Raw genomic sequence first — 13,258 nt, forward strand, 5'->3', positions numbered from 1 at the left:
TTTTGTATGGCCTTTGAATCTTAGGATAAGCTGTTGAAGAGAATAGCTGGTTGATCCACAGCTGTTCTAAGTTTGAGAATAATTACCACCCATTTAACATGGGAAGATAGGACAGTCTTTCATATGCTATGATCTGTAGTTCTTATTTTAAATATTTGGCTGACATTGAACTAAATCAGATGTTTGTTTAGATCCTCTAGTGGAAGAACATCCGTCTCACCAACAGGTCACCTTGCTTCTTGCGGAAGGAGGTCCCAATCCATTAACATTTATCCTAAATGCAAACTTGCTTGTGAATGTCAAGTTAATACCTTGTAAGTACTGCACATTTCATTTTACATTAAATCTGTATTTCCTCTTCTGATTGTATGAAGCAGTATCTTTATTACTGTGGTATCTATCTTTGATTAAAGATTCTTCAGAAAAATGCTGGTACTTCTCAACAAATGGACTACATGGTTTGGGTCAGGCAGAAATTATCATTCTGTTGCAGTGTTTGCCAGATGAGGAGACTTTTCCTAATGAGATACTCAAATTATTTATTAACATCTATAAGGATGCAGTGAAAGGTATGTAACTATGATGATCTAACTTTATAATATCTTCTTACTTGTCTTTAAAGTTGGAGGTTTATGTAATTTTTATTGCAGTTTTTGTAGGTGTCTGATTCGGTTGAAGAAACCTTGCAGTGTTAGTCTTGGGTTCTCTAAACAAAAAAATGGGAGGGAAAGAATTTAAGTTTCTCTATTGTAAACATCTGGTTTGCTTGTTTGTTATCGTTCTTCATATGGTCTTAGAGATTCTGGGTATAAGTCCTTGAGCCTATGGCTTAGGGTATCTGAACTTCATTTGTAGAAGTAGAATACTTGTATGTGTGTAAATATGAGGTCTGTTAATTGAAGTTCATCAATCAATGTGTACCAGAACACTGTACACTTCAAAGTTTTTTGTATTTGGAAAAAAATAGTTTTCATCTAGTTAATAAATAAGACTATAGAGCACTTAGTCTATGGGTTTAGATGTCTCAAATTTTCAGCAAGATTTGAGATATATACCTTATGGTTTACAAGTCTGTGGTAGAGCAATGACATTAGAGTAGGTACTAGTTTTCTTGGCAATAGCGTGTTACTTTTTAAGATGTATAAAGACTCTCTGTCCCTTTTTCAACAGGAAGATTTATAAGAAACATGGAAAACATTACGTTTACTGAAAACTTTCTCAATAACAAAGATCATGGAGGATTCCTGTTTGTTTCACCAACTTTTCAGAAACTTGATGATTTAATTCTACCAGATAACCCTCTTCTTTGTGGCATTCTAATCCATAAGATGGAAATACCCTGGGCAAAAGTTTTTCCAATCCGTTTGATGTTGAGATTGGGAGCAGAATATGGGGGTAAGTTTTAACACTTCAAATAGCCATATAGATGTAAAATTCCCCTCGAAAAACGTTAACTTTGACACTGCTCCAGGCTCACTGGAAGAAAATACTTTCACAAGTTGTCATTGCATTGAAGAGATAAAGCCAGCTTGCACAGGACCTGAAGGCAGATAGTGTCCTAAATGCCTTCTAGAGTTGCTTGTGTGTACTTTTTGAATAACACAGAGACTAATGTAGAGGTATAGGTGCTGCTTTGTTTCCTGTCTCACTGTTCCTTACTTGGAGACAGTTTAGATAAGGAGTTTAGATAAGTTGCAGGATGGAGCTGTCACTTGAGTGGAATGGATTTCAAAAATATATAAACTTTTCCCAGCTTGGATGGTTTTTAATAAATAAGCCTGTCATTTTAGAGGTTTTAAGCCTATAAATGTGCATCACTCAGTTATTCATGCATTCGAGTCAGTAGTGGAGTTCTACTTTCTGCCTGGGTGTTGGCAAGGGTGGTAGCTTCTTTGCTGTTATTCTTTCTCAACAAATTTACTGTCATTTTTGTATCAACCATGCACCTTCTTTGATCTCACAATCCTGATTTTGCAATGCAATTTGCTTTGTTTTCAGATTACTTTGTGTTGTGGTCTGTGGTCTCGTGCATCTCCTTGCTTTCCCTTGGTTTCCATCTGCACGTTTTCTATTCCAACCATAGAACCGCAAAGCATTTAAAACCTTGTTACCTTGTATGAATCTCTTCATTCACTTTGTTCGTTGCCTACCAATACTAAGTGGTACTTCATATTAGAAGCAGATGTTACCTGCATGGTATTCATATTCAAGCAACTATTGAGCCTTGCATCTCCTCTTATGACTGATGACCCAAAGACTGAACACAGGATGTTTCCTTCCAGCCCAATTGTTGCAAGAAGTGTAGCTGATAAAGCATGTGAACAGCATCAGGTCTCTCAGAAGACTTCTGCTGCTGGGGGAGACATACAGACATTGCAGTATGATTTAACTGTGGGCGAGGAAACCATGCAGTGGGTTGAAGTGAGGGAGAGTGAGGGAGAAACACAGTGGCTCTAGTTCACTTGGCAGTTTGGATAATGAAATTAAGAAACATAGGCTATAGCTGAAAATAAATACTTGTATTAGTGAGTTTTACAGTTGTTGGTAAGTAAACTTGACCTTTTTTATTTCTTCCACTCCAGCATATCCAACTCCTCTAGTAAGTTTCAGACACCGAAAGCCACTCTTTGGAGAAATAGGACACACAGTAATGAATCTACTTGTTGTGAGTAATTGTTCTCTTCCCTTCTTGTTGTAATCTATTTTATATAAATATCCTCAGAACTCAGATTATTTAAAGCTGAATTACTTTTGGCAAAGTTAAAGAGCTAACATTTTTGTTTTTCAGAGCTAACTTGGAAATTCCTTACCAAAGACAATTTAGATGTCAGTTAAGGAAGCTGAATCTTTGTGGTGGGTTGATCTTGCCTGGCTGACAGGTGCCCACCACGATGCTTTCTCTCTCCCTCCTCTTCAAGATACAGGGAGAAAATATGATGAAAAATCTTTGTGGATTGAACTAAGGACAGGGAAATTGCTCATGTACTACCATCCCATTCAAAACAGGCTTGACTTGGAGAAGATTAAACTTGTTGCCAATAGATAACAAAGTGAGAACTGAAATAAAAACAAACTAAACCCACCTTTCTTCACCCACCCCACCCCCCTTTCTTCCCAGGCTCAACTTCATTCCCAGTTCTTTTACTTTCTCCACACCTGAGTAGCACAGAGGGATGGGATATGGGGTTGCAGTCAGCCCATAACACTTTATCTCTGCTGCTCATTCCTCCTCACTCTCTTCCTCTGCTCCATTGTGGAGTCCATACCATGAGATACAGTCCTTTTGCCAACTGCTCCAACGTGGGTGTTTACCACAGGGTGCAGTCCTTCAGGAACAGACTGCTTCAGTGTGAGCTATTCTCCATGGGCCACAGTTCATGCCAGCAGCCTGCTCCTGTGTGGGTTCTCCATCAGCTGCAGCTTCCTTCAGGCCACATCCATCTGCTGTGACGTGGTGTTCTTCATGGGCTGCAGTGTGCAGATCTGCTCTGATGTGGTCCTCACTCGCCACAGGGCATCTTCTGCTCTGGGACCTGAAGCACCTCCTTCCCCTTCTTCACTGACCTTGGTGTCTGCAGGGCTGGTTCTCTGTTTCTTGCTCCTCTCTCCCAGCTGCTGTTGTTTCCCCTTTCTTCCGTCTGCTCTCCCAGAGGCCCAACCAGCATCACTCATGGCCATGCCCTGGCCAGCAGCAGGTCCCTTTTGGTGCCGGCTGGAGCAGGCTCTGCTCTGACATGGGGCAGTTGCTGGGCTCTGCGCGCAGAGCAGCCCTGCAGCCCCACTGCTACCAAAACTTCATCAGTTAAACCAGGTATAATCTTTCACGTCATACTTTTGTTAGCACAGTCTCTGGTAGTAAGAAATAGCTTTAACTGAGAAAAATGTTGAAATTTACAGTAAAGCTGGTAGTAATCACTGTTCAGTTATATTTTTCTTTTACAAGGACTGTCCTGGCACAAGAACTCTAGTCTTAAATCTGACATCTCATTAAATTTGAAAAAGCAAACTTGACAGGCAGATTCTGTATTCTAAGTAACATTAATTACATTGACACACAAAATTAACTTTGTTATGGTTAACTAGTCTGACTGTCTTGCATGAAAGACTTGACTCACTTCAAGTCAAGAGTTTTTCCTTTGTTACCCAAATAGTTTGATGTAAACTTCTAGTAAGCCTGTATTTCTGACTGGTAACTTCCTCTTCTAACACTTATGTATAACTTATCCTTAAGGCTGTAAGGAAAATTACTGAAAAGGTCACAGACAGAATTGCATACACCCAGGTGATTGCTAAATCCTCTCTAGTCTAGAAACCATTACAGCTTAGATGAAGCGGCGGTCTTTGGCTCTCTTCTGTTTTTGCTATCATTGATTTCCATGTTGTTACATACAGAATCAATCTCAGGAATTAAGCCATATGAAAATAGTGATTCTTTTTTTCTTTCTCGATGGAGGAATCTTAAGTTTCAATTCCATGGGGTTGCTCCCTGCCTGATTGGTGATGGACCAGTACCAGCGTGGGGGCAGAGGAAGAACTTCAGGGCAGAAGGGAGAAGAGTACAATGGAAATTCACTTAATTGGCTTAAGCCACAGTCTTTGTGTTACTCAAGTGCTAAGGCCACAGATTGTTAAGGTCTGGAAGAGTAGCTTGGGAAAGACAGACAGGCACATAAGGACTAGCATAAGCTGATCAGTGTTTACTCTCTGTCGCTGTCACGCAGGGGATATTGAACCGGATTTGTCTTAGTATCTGATGTAGTATACCCATTCCTTTTTTTATCCTGCTGTGGAATTACACCTTTGGACTTAAAGGAGTCTTAATGTTGCTCTGGTGACAGGGAGGGCTTCTATAGAATCTATTTTCAGTTGGATTACAGTTGCTCTGATTTTTCTTTATAGCTGTGTTCGGTGGCATCTGTTCAGTGGCATCAGCTTAAAATACTGAGAATATGTGCTTCTTGGCAGGGTTACTTCTTTTGATACAGCAGGAGTTTGAGTCATGGTAAGATGACTGCAAAACATTCTCGTTAGGTTTTTAACTACAGGCGGTGCAAGCTCAACCATTAAAGATCATAAAATCTAGTACCACACAAGTGACTGGGGTGATGGTAAATGGTGAAGGCAAAGGGAGTCTGTGAGGTATATCCTTACTACTGCTAAACAATGTCAGTTCAACTGAAACTTGCAGTGCAGTGAGATCTGCTCATAAACACTCTTCTTGCTACAGGTGAGCTGATCGAGGAAGTTACTGATTTCCTGGCTCAGCTGCTGACAAGAGCCTTCTCTAATCTTACTTCAGCTGAGCAAGTAAAGGCAAATGAAACCATTTTACATCTAACATCACATTTCCATAATAAAACAGAATAGGGAAATTTTGCAAAGTGGCTGTCAGAGGAATGTATGATAAACACAGAATCACAGAATGGCTGAGGTTGGAAGGGACCTCTGAAGGTCATCTAGTCCACCCTCCTTAAACAGTGCAATACTCGAGCAGCAAGTACTTCAAGTGCTCAAGAAATTATAGAATCATGAATATCCTGAGTTGGAAGGGACCCATGAGCATTGAGTCCAACTCCTGACTCCATGACAGCGTTGTCCAAACCCTTCCTGAAAACCAACACTCTTGGGGCTGGATGTAAAATACTTTGTCTTGATGAGATTTACTCTCAAATGTAAGGAAATTCTACTTAATCTGTCTGCTAACGTAAAATCTTTGTCTGTTATAGGATCTTAGAAACTATCAATATACTTTGCATACCATAGACAACCTATTTGTTCATGTGGAAATGGGTAGAAGCTGTATTAAAATACCCCTAAGGAAGTATAATGAGGTGAGTAAAAGTAATCCAAACTGCTTTAATCTTCATTTTTGTATAACACCAGTTACATCTTTTATGTGAGGTATTTTATTTTTTTACTTTAAAAAAAAAGGCAAGAGGGAAGAAGTGATTCTTAGAGGCAGTAATGCTTTTATTCTCAAATCAATTTCCAGGCAGTTCTGCAAGTGATTTCTCCAACTGATTGCAGCTCTCTAGTTTGCTGTGCGGTAGACTCTTTGAACTTTAAAATGGTATAAGCATGTGATGTCTGGGGAGAGGGCATGAAATTGTCAGAATGCACATTTCTGTCTTCATGGATGTGTTAGAAGATGGATGATGAGTGAAAAATTGAGGCTTAGGGTAGCCTGCTAAATGTGAAAGATCAACAGTTTCTGTAAAGTCTTTTAGCACGTGTTCCCAAGGAGAATCTCCTACATATTTTCTGAAGGTGCTGTTCTGTGTAAAACTTCAAAATACAATACAATTTTAAAAAAATATTTTGTCAGTGTAGTTTTTATTACAGTTTGTTTAACTGACCTTTAGCAACAACAAAAAAGAGTAGTAAACTGCATGATGCTTAATGCGTCACCTCATAACCAATAAAATCCCTACAACTCTGATACTCTGTGTTATCAGTAGTCAGACATCACTCTCAGCTGAAGTAGTATTTTTAATCATGTTTAGTTTTCCTCGAACTAGTCATGGCAAATTAAGTTGTTCAGCCTTTCTGGAATTAAGTGAATAATCCTTGGGATTTGTTTCGAGACCTGGATTTTTCTAATGTCTTGTATTTAAAACAAGTACTGCAAAAAGAGATTTGTCACTTTAATGACAAACTTTATATTGACAGGTGATGAAGGTGGTAAATTCTTCTAATGACCATGTAATTAGTATTGGAGCCAGTTTCAATACTGAAGCAGATTCTCACTTAGTGTGTGTGCAGAATAAGCATGGCCTCTATCATACACAAGCAAACAGTGCTACTGAACATCCTAGGAAAGGTAAGCTGTCTAACGTGGCTTGTGAGGAACAGAGCAGAAATCACAGAACCATAGAATGGGTTGGAAGGGACCTTACAGATCATCTGGTTCCAACTCCCCTGGCACGGGCAGGGACACCCCCCACCAGACCAGGTTGCCCAAGGCCCCATCCAGCCTGGCCTTGAGCACCCCTAGGGATGGGGCATCCACAGCTTCTCTGGGCAGCCTGTGCCAGTCCCTCACCACCCTCTGAGTGAAGAGTTTCATGGTGCAAATAAAATGTAAGTTCACTGACTCATGCTGCAAGGAAAGTATGTATTCCCAGTAGCTTATTTAGACAAAAAGTTCAGGCATTCAAGTAGCAGAGTAAGTGCAAAATAAAATATTGCTATTTGGTTTCAGCTGTTAGTTACCTTTTAGGAATGATCTATTAAGTGAAGATTCATACTTTTTTCGGCTTGTTTTTAGATTTTTTTTATTATAGCTTGCATTTTTAGGCATAATAAAATTTTTTACATCTTTCAAAATCCAAATTTAATATGTGTGAATTGTGCAATATGTTTACAGACTAAACAGCCTGTCTGAGTAACAGAGTGTATGGAAGTACAGTATGAGTGAATCACTCTATACAGCACCTAGCAAACTGATGAAACCATGTGTAGTGAAGAATGTAGAGGTACCTTTGAGGTTTTGCAAACAATACATTTGCATTGCATAGCAGTGTATCCAGGCTGATTATTTGTGCTTCTCAAGAGTCATTAGTTGCAGGGGAATTCCGGGTTGGTAAGGCTTTACTCTTGCCATCTCTGGTGTGAATTAGAAATACTGTTCTGTGCTTCAGTAAGCATATCTATTCAGTGTGCTTTTGTTTGACTTTTGTTGGAAGTGCTGTATTTGGATTGACTGATCCCAAACTAACAAACATATGCAAAAGTTTGTAGTATGGAAATTCACGTCATCTTTTCTTTGAGTTGTTTTTAGTACCACTGAAAATGATCTAAGCTTCAGGAATATTTTCAGTTAATAAATTAAGTTAAATTTAAAACTTACGTGAAATATATGTTGTATCTTTTTAAGAAAGAAGAAAAACACAGCACAACACTGTTCCATTAACTGTCTCCTGTTTGTATATTGAGCTTTGTCAGCTTGCCTCTTACCCATCTGTCAGTATCTTACAAGAATACTGTATGCACTCATAATGTAGCTTAACAAAAGTTTTTTGCCAAGGTCCAGTGTTTTGTACTAGACTGTGACTAAGCAATTGCTAGTGATACCTTTTTTGTTTGCCCTCTTAAAAAAAAAAAAAAAAAAAAAAAAACTGTAAATTAAATGTTGGTAATGACAAACTTCAGAGATGTGGTGATATTTACGTTTTCTACTTTTTCTAGTTACAGGTGCAAGTTTTGTAGTGTTTAATGGAGCCTTAAAGACATCTTCAGGATTTCTAGCTAAATCCAGTATAGTTGAAGGTAGGAATTTTGTCCTACATGTGTTTTTTTTTTGTTTTGTTTTGTTTTGTTTTTGTTTTTCCCAGAGGATCCTAAAGGGGAGGGGAATAGAGGAGAGGGGAAAAAAAAAGGCAGTTTCATGCAAGGTCTTTGTTCCACAGTAAGCAAAACTTTTTCAGGACTTCTAACTTGTAGAAAACCTCTTACAAACAAGTCACGCACTATAAAAATACATGCTAGATCATCTGTTGGTTTTATTACATATTAAGTTTTATCTCTCTTCATGTTAGCCAATACTTGAATTTCCTTTATGGCTGGCTGTATCTAGAACTATTTTCATTGATGTACTGATGAAATGCATGTGTTGACACATAGATGCCAGATACTTGTAAGATAAGTCTACTGGTCTTTGCTCTGTTGACTAGAAAAGCTTTAATTACTACTTCTGTCATGTAGCATTTAATGCTGTTGTTGGGTATAGTGTCCAAATTAGGACTTGATGTCTGTTTATTAGGGAGCTGAGGGAGAGGGCTGGTCTCATTAGAAGTTAAGCTAAGACTCTACTTTAAAGCTTTGCTACTTTTTCTGAAAAAAAGTGATAATCTTAACTGATTTTCTTCTAGATGGACTAATGGTACAAATAACACCAGAAATGATGGAAAGCCTACGCCAGGCATTAAGAAACAAGAAGGACTTTAAAATAACTTGTGGCAAAGTGGATGCAGAAGGCCTAAAGGAATATGTAGATATTTGCTGGGTAGAAAACGAAGAAAAAACAAACAAAGGGTAAATGTATTAGCAAAACAAAGCATCTTACAGAATTCCCTTGTTCCCTGCTTGAAAATATCCACCTTTTATTTCTTGAAATAAATCTAAGGTATTTTTATTCAAAGAAAGTGTTCTACTAAAAGCTGTAAGGGAATAGGACAGTAAACTACCTGCTAGCCTGTAGATGTCACTAGCAGAACAGTTTAGCTTGTGTTCACCAAAATTAATACCGTTTTCAATGTACAAGAAGTGTGTGTGTGTGAACCTGTGAAAGTCCTCTATCGAATCAGTTATCGATTTAAGGATGCAGTTAATCTCTTCACGTTTGGGGGAGGTGAGGTGGCTTGCGAGCGCACAGTACTGCTCTTTGCCACTCGCTGCTTGGAATGCCAGCATTCAGTAAAACAAAGTAAGATGCAAGACATCCTTACTTAATGTGTGTTGAATGGTTGTTTATACATCTTCAAACTTTAATTGTACACTGCTAACTCAAAAACTGGCTTTGTGTTAACCGAGTTATTTCTCAGGGCTTGGGCTTGACTTAGTATGCCTTTTTCTGTGGTTTCGTTGACCAATTAAAAAGGTGCCTTACCTAAGATGGTTTATAGTTTCTTAAACCCGTATGATGAGGCTTTTATCGAGTAAGTGTTGTTTGTTCCCTATTTAGTATACTTTTTTTTTTTTGTAGCTTCCATATTGATGTGATGCAAATCCTGTATTATATTTTGTTATAGAGCTGTTTAAAAAGCCTTTAAGGACAACTAAACATTTTGTAGATTGGAAAAAGTTGTATGAAATAATTTTTTTTTAATTATTAACAATGCTATTATCTTCCGTAGAATTCTAAGTCCAGTAGATGGAAAATCAATGGAAGGAACTCAGGGTGAAAAAGTACCACACAGCAGAGACTTTGAAAGAGAAGGAAAAGTTCTGAAGTGCACTGAAGTTAGTAAACTACGTTGTACTTGAGCCTTTTTACTACCACCTAAAATATTTTAGTGTTAAAGAAAGGGCTATTAAATGTTACAATTAAAGAATCTAACTTACCTGGTATATAGCCATACTGATTTGCAAACTGTTCTCTATGATTCCTTGATAAGCTTACATACTTTATCTTCCTCTGAAAAGGAGTAAATTGTAAAAGTCTATTATCATTGCTAATTAACTATGAATGTATAATCCAGATATTCCCATGGTCACTTAAGTATTATGTCTGAACATGAAATGTTAGAATAATTTGCCAGCAAACAAGCATTGGTATTTATAGCTCACTTTGTTCTGCATTATATTGAATAACTCATTTTCTTACTTCTGTCATATAACCAGGCTGTTGTCTGTCCTTATCCTTTCTATGATTTCAGGTGTACTATTTTCTAAAGGACCATGAACTATCCAGTCCTGTTCCTCTTCAGTTTGCTAAAGAGATTGCGATTGCCTGCAGTACCGCTCTTTGCCCACACCTTAAAACCTTGAAAAATAATGGGATGAATAAGATAGGCCTAAGAGTTTCTGTTGACTCAGATATGGTAATCTTTCAACTTTTATTGCAGACACTCCATTTCAACTGAAATCTTTCCTGTGAAGACCTTGGATCTCTTTCTGAATGTTTCTGGTTTTTTTTTTGTCCTACCCCAGATCCAGATTGAGGATGAAATTTCATTTAGAAGCTGACTTAATGACTAGTGGTTCATGAAAGGAATAGCCTCATTTTCTTTTCTGCCCCATTCCATAGTAGCTGGTTGCTATAAGCTATCAGTTCTTCTCTGGTTCTGACTCTGACACTCACTTGCCTCCAGGGTGAGTCAGTTTAGAGAATTACAGAGTTAATTTTCTGATGCTTTTCTTTAAGTATGTAGTTTTCTGCTGCATTAGCTCCCAACTCTAGTTCAGGAAGAGATATTTGCCCCAATATTTCTACATCAGAAAAGGACAGGTTTGCCTAGTTCTGTCCAGTATGGATGTCCATCAAAAGACTGCAGAACTCCAGTATTGAAATAAACTTTGTATCTGAAGGTCTTTTCCTTATCTATTTTGAGGGAAGCTGTAAATGTACTCCTTAAATTCTAATTTTCAGCAATCTATTTTGAAATTTATCTATTAGTAACTGTGGTCCTGGAATAAAATCAGATAATTCTTGGACAGAAGTCTGAAGCAGTCTGGGATGCCAAGGATTTGTGGCCTGGTAAACCTAGGTAGAATGTTGCATGTTTCTCTGGCAAACCTAATAGTTCGTGATTAACCTGAAAACCTACCCAGTTCCCAGTGTTTGAATGTTACTTTGTCACTTCACACTAGGTGAACTACTGTTTTACCAAGATACTACACATTTGTGTCATTTTATTAATTACAAAAAGTGTTAAAATAGATGTGTTCTCATTCTAGGTTGAGTACTTGGCAGGATCCGGAGGTCGACTTCTTCCACAGTACTATCTGAATGAATTGGACAGTGCTCTGATTCCTGTGATCCATGGTGGGATGTCAGATCCTACAAGTTTACCATTGAAAATGGAATTAGTATTTTTCCTTATAGAACATCTATTTTGATGAGGCCACTTACTGGCAAGATACTGATTTGCTAGCTCTGAATACCAAAGTTGTAATGCGTCAAACACTAAAAATGATAAAAGTTTTTGAGACTGATTTTGTTTCAATGGATTTTCATTAATGGATTTTCAAACTGTTTTTTTTTTAAAAAAAAAAAAAACAAGCACCAACTCTCAAACTGTTGCTGGTTACTTTATGACAAAAGAATTGTAGTTTTTAATGTTTCCTCAAGTTCTGAAATTTTACACTTAATACAGGTGATGAAGAGGGCAGTCTTTGTTACCTCTTTACACAATTGTAGCGTTTACTTTGTGTAGTGTAACTTCAAGCCATATTATCTTGCCTCTTAACCTCAGATAAGTATTAGAGAAATTGCTGTGGTTAGGTCTAATCTCAATCTGAAGCATGTGCTTTCCATGTGCATATGAGCTAAACACTGAAGTATACTTAGCTGGCACAAAACTGTTTTCTTGCCATTTGAGATTCAAATACGCAATCTGTAGCTGACTGCAAACTTCATGTGTCAGTGCAAATATAAGTGCACACTTTTTGACACTTGTCTATGATCAGCACAAGGAAGAATTTTGCAGGTATGTTTATGAAGACTTTGTAGTTGAAGTCCTGAATTACTAGGATATTATGCTGGTGCTTCAGGAACATATGCTTCTGAATTCCATTTTATAGAAAACTGATTTCATTCTTGTATTTATAAGGACTTATCTAACTTAAATGGATGCTATTTTTATAAATACTGATACTTTTTTCCTTTACTCTGTTCAGACGTCCTGATGCAATTTGACCTTTCAAGGATTAATAAAAAGCCAGATTACCTTTGCAGTAATCTACATGTAGCAATAAGTAAGACAAGGATTCTGCAATACTTTTTCTGCTTCCATCTACTGCTTTTGTCACCTCTTGGTAGCCATCTTTATTTTCAGGGACAATAAATGTATTGTGTGAATTTTCATGAACAGATTGCTTTAGTATACCTGCGGTTCTTGTATAGTATGTATTTTTGATATTGGGTCATTAAAATCTATTTATGTACTTGTGATGCATGTGATTTGTACCAAGGTTCAGTGAACCAAGGTTTGATAACTGTCACAACTGTTTACCAAGAACAGAACCAAAACAAAATCTGTCCAAGGTCTATATTGTTTTCAGTAAAAATGTTGGTACAGTTTTATGAGACTATTAGAACTTTGATGCCTTCTTGATGCTCATAGGGGATATTTCATGTTTTTGTATCAAAAACAATTTGTAACTTAACCTAATCAGCTCTGCTGTTAACCGTGCTTTAAAACGCAAGTTTTTGGAAGGTTTCAGGCTTCATCAAGATCTTGCTGTGGAGGATACTGGGGATACCTTTGAGCTAATTCTTCAGAGAAGCTAATCCTGGAGAGGAGCTGAAGACCACAGGAGAAGCAGTTGAGTGCAACCAAGCCATAAATGGACAATAAAGGAAACAACAGTGAGGTTGAACAGTAGTTTAGAAATGTAATTAATGAGGGTGGAGGTGGCTTTCCTGTCCCATCCTACGAGGTTAGCTTTACCCCTCTCTGGGCTTGGAGGTCACCAAAGGTGCCGGTTGCCTCTTGCCATCTATCCTGTTCTAACCCATTGTAAGTACTGATCACTAAAAGTTAACTGAAGGTTACCTGCTATTTAAATAAATACAAACGTGTTACGCCTGTGCATG

At 37.8% G+C, this 13,258-nt stretch overlaps 1 protein-coding gene across 2 annotated transcripts in view; it reads left to right on the forward strand.

The window, feature by feature from the left end:
* Window positions 1-13,252, forward strand: part of ZFYVE16 (zinc finger FYVE-type containing 16) — a 35,094-nt gene extending 21,842 nt beyond the window's left edge. For both annotated transcript variants that reach the window (XM_035567567.2, XM_035567568.2), the window contains exons 8-18: window positions 192-314; window positions 414-569; window positions 1,171-1,395; window positions 2,583-2,665; window positions 5,727-5,831; window positions 6,670-6,820; window positions 8,188-8,268; window positions 8,871-9,033; window positions 9,855-9,960; window positions 10,377-10,541; window positions 11,398-13,252. In XM_035567567.2, coding sequence (XP_035423460.1) covers window positions 192-314; window positions 414-569; window positions 1,171-1,395; window positions 2,583-2,665; window positions 5,727-5,831; window positions 6,670-6,820; window positions 8,188-8,268; window positions 8,871-9,033; window positions 9,855-9,960; window positions 10,377-10,541; window positions 11,398-11,559 — 1,520 coding nt within the window. In that variant the 3' untranslated portion in view covers window positions 11,560-13,252. The remainder of the gene's footprint in view (window positions 1-191; window positions 315-413; window positions 570-1,170; window positions 1,396-2,582; window positions 2,666-5,726; window positions 5,832-6,669; window positions 6,821-8,187; window positions 8,269-8,870; window positions 9,034-9,854; window positions 9,961-10,376; window positions 10,542-11,397) is intronic.
* The last annotated feature ends 6 nt before the right edge of the window (window positions 13,253-13,258 follow it).

The sequence above is a fragment of the Cygnus atratus genome, chromosome Z (assembly GCF_013377495.2).
Source record: "Cygnus atratus isolate AKBS03 ecotype Queensland, Australia chromosome Z, CAtr_DNAZoo_HiC_assembly, whole genome shotgun sequence".
In the NCBI taxonomy this organism is placed as follows: Eukaryota; Metazoa; Chordata; class Aves; order Anseriformes; family Anatidae; genus Cygnus; species Cygnus atratus.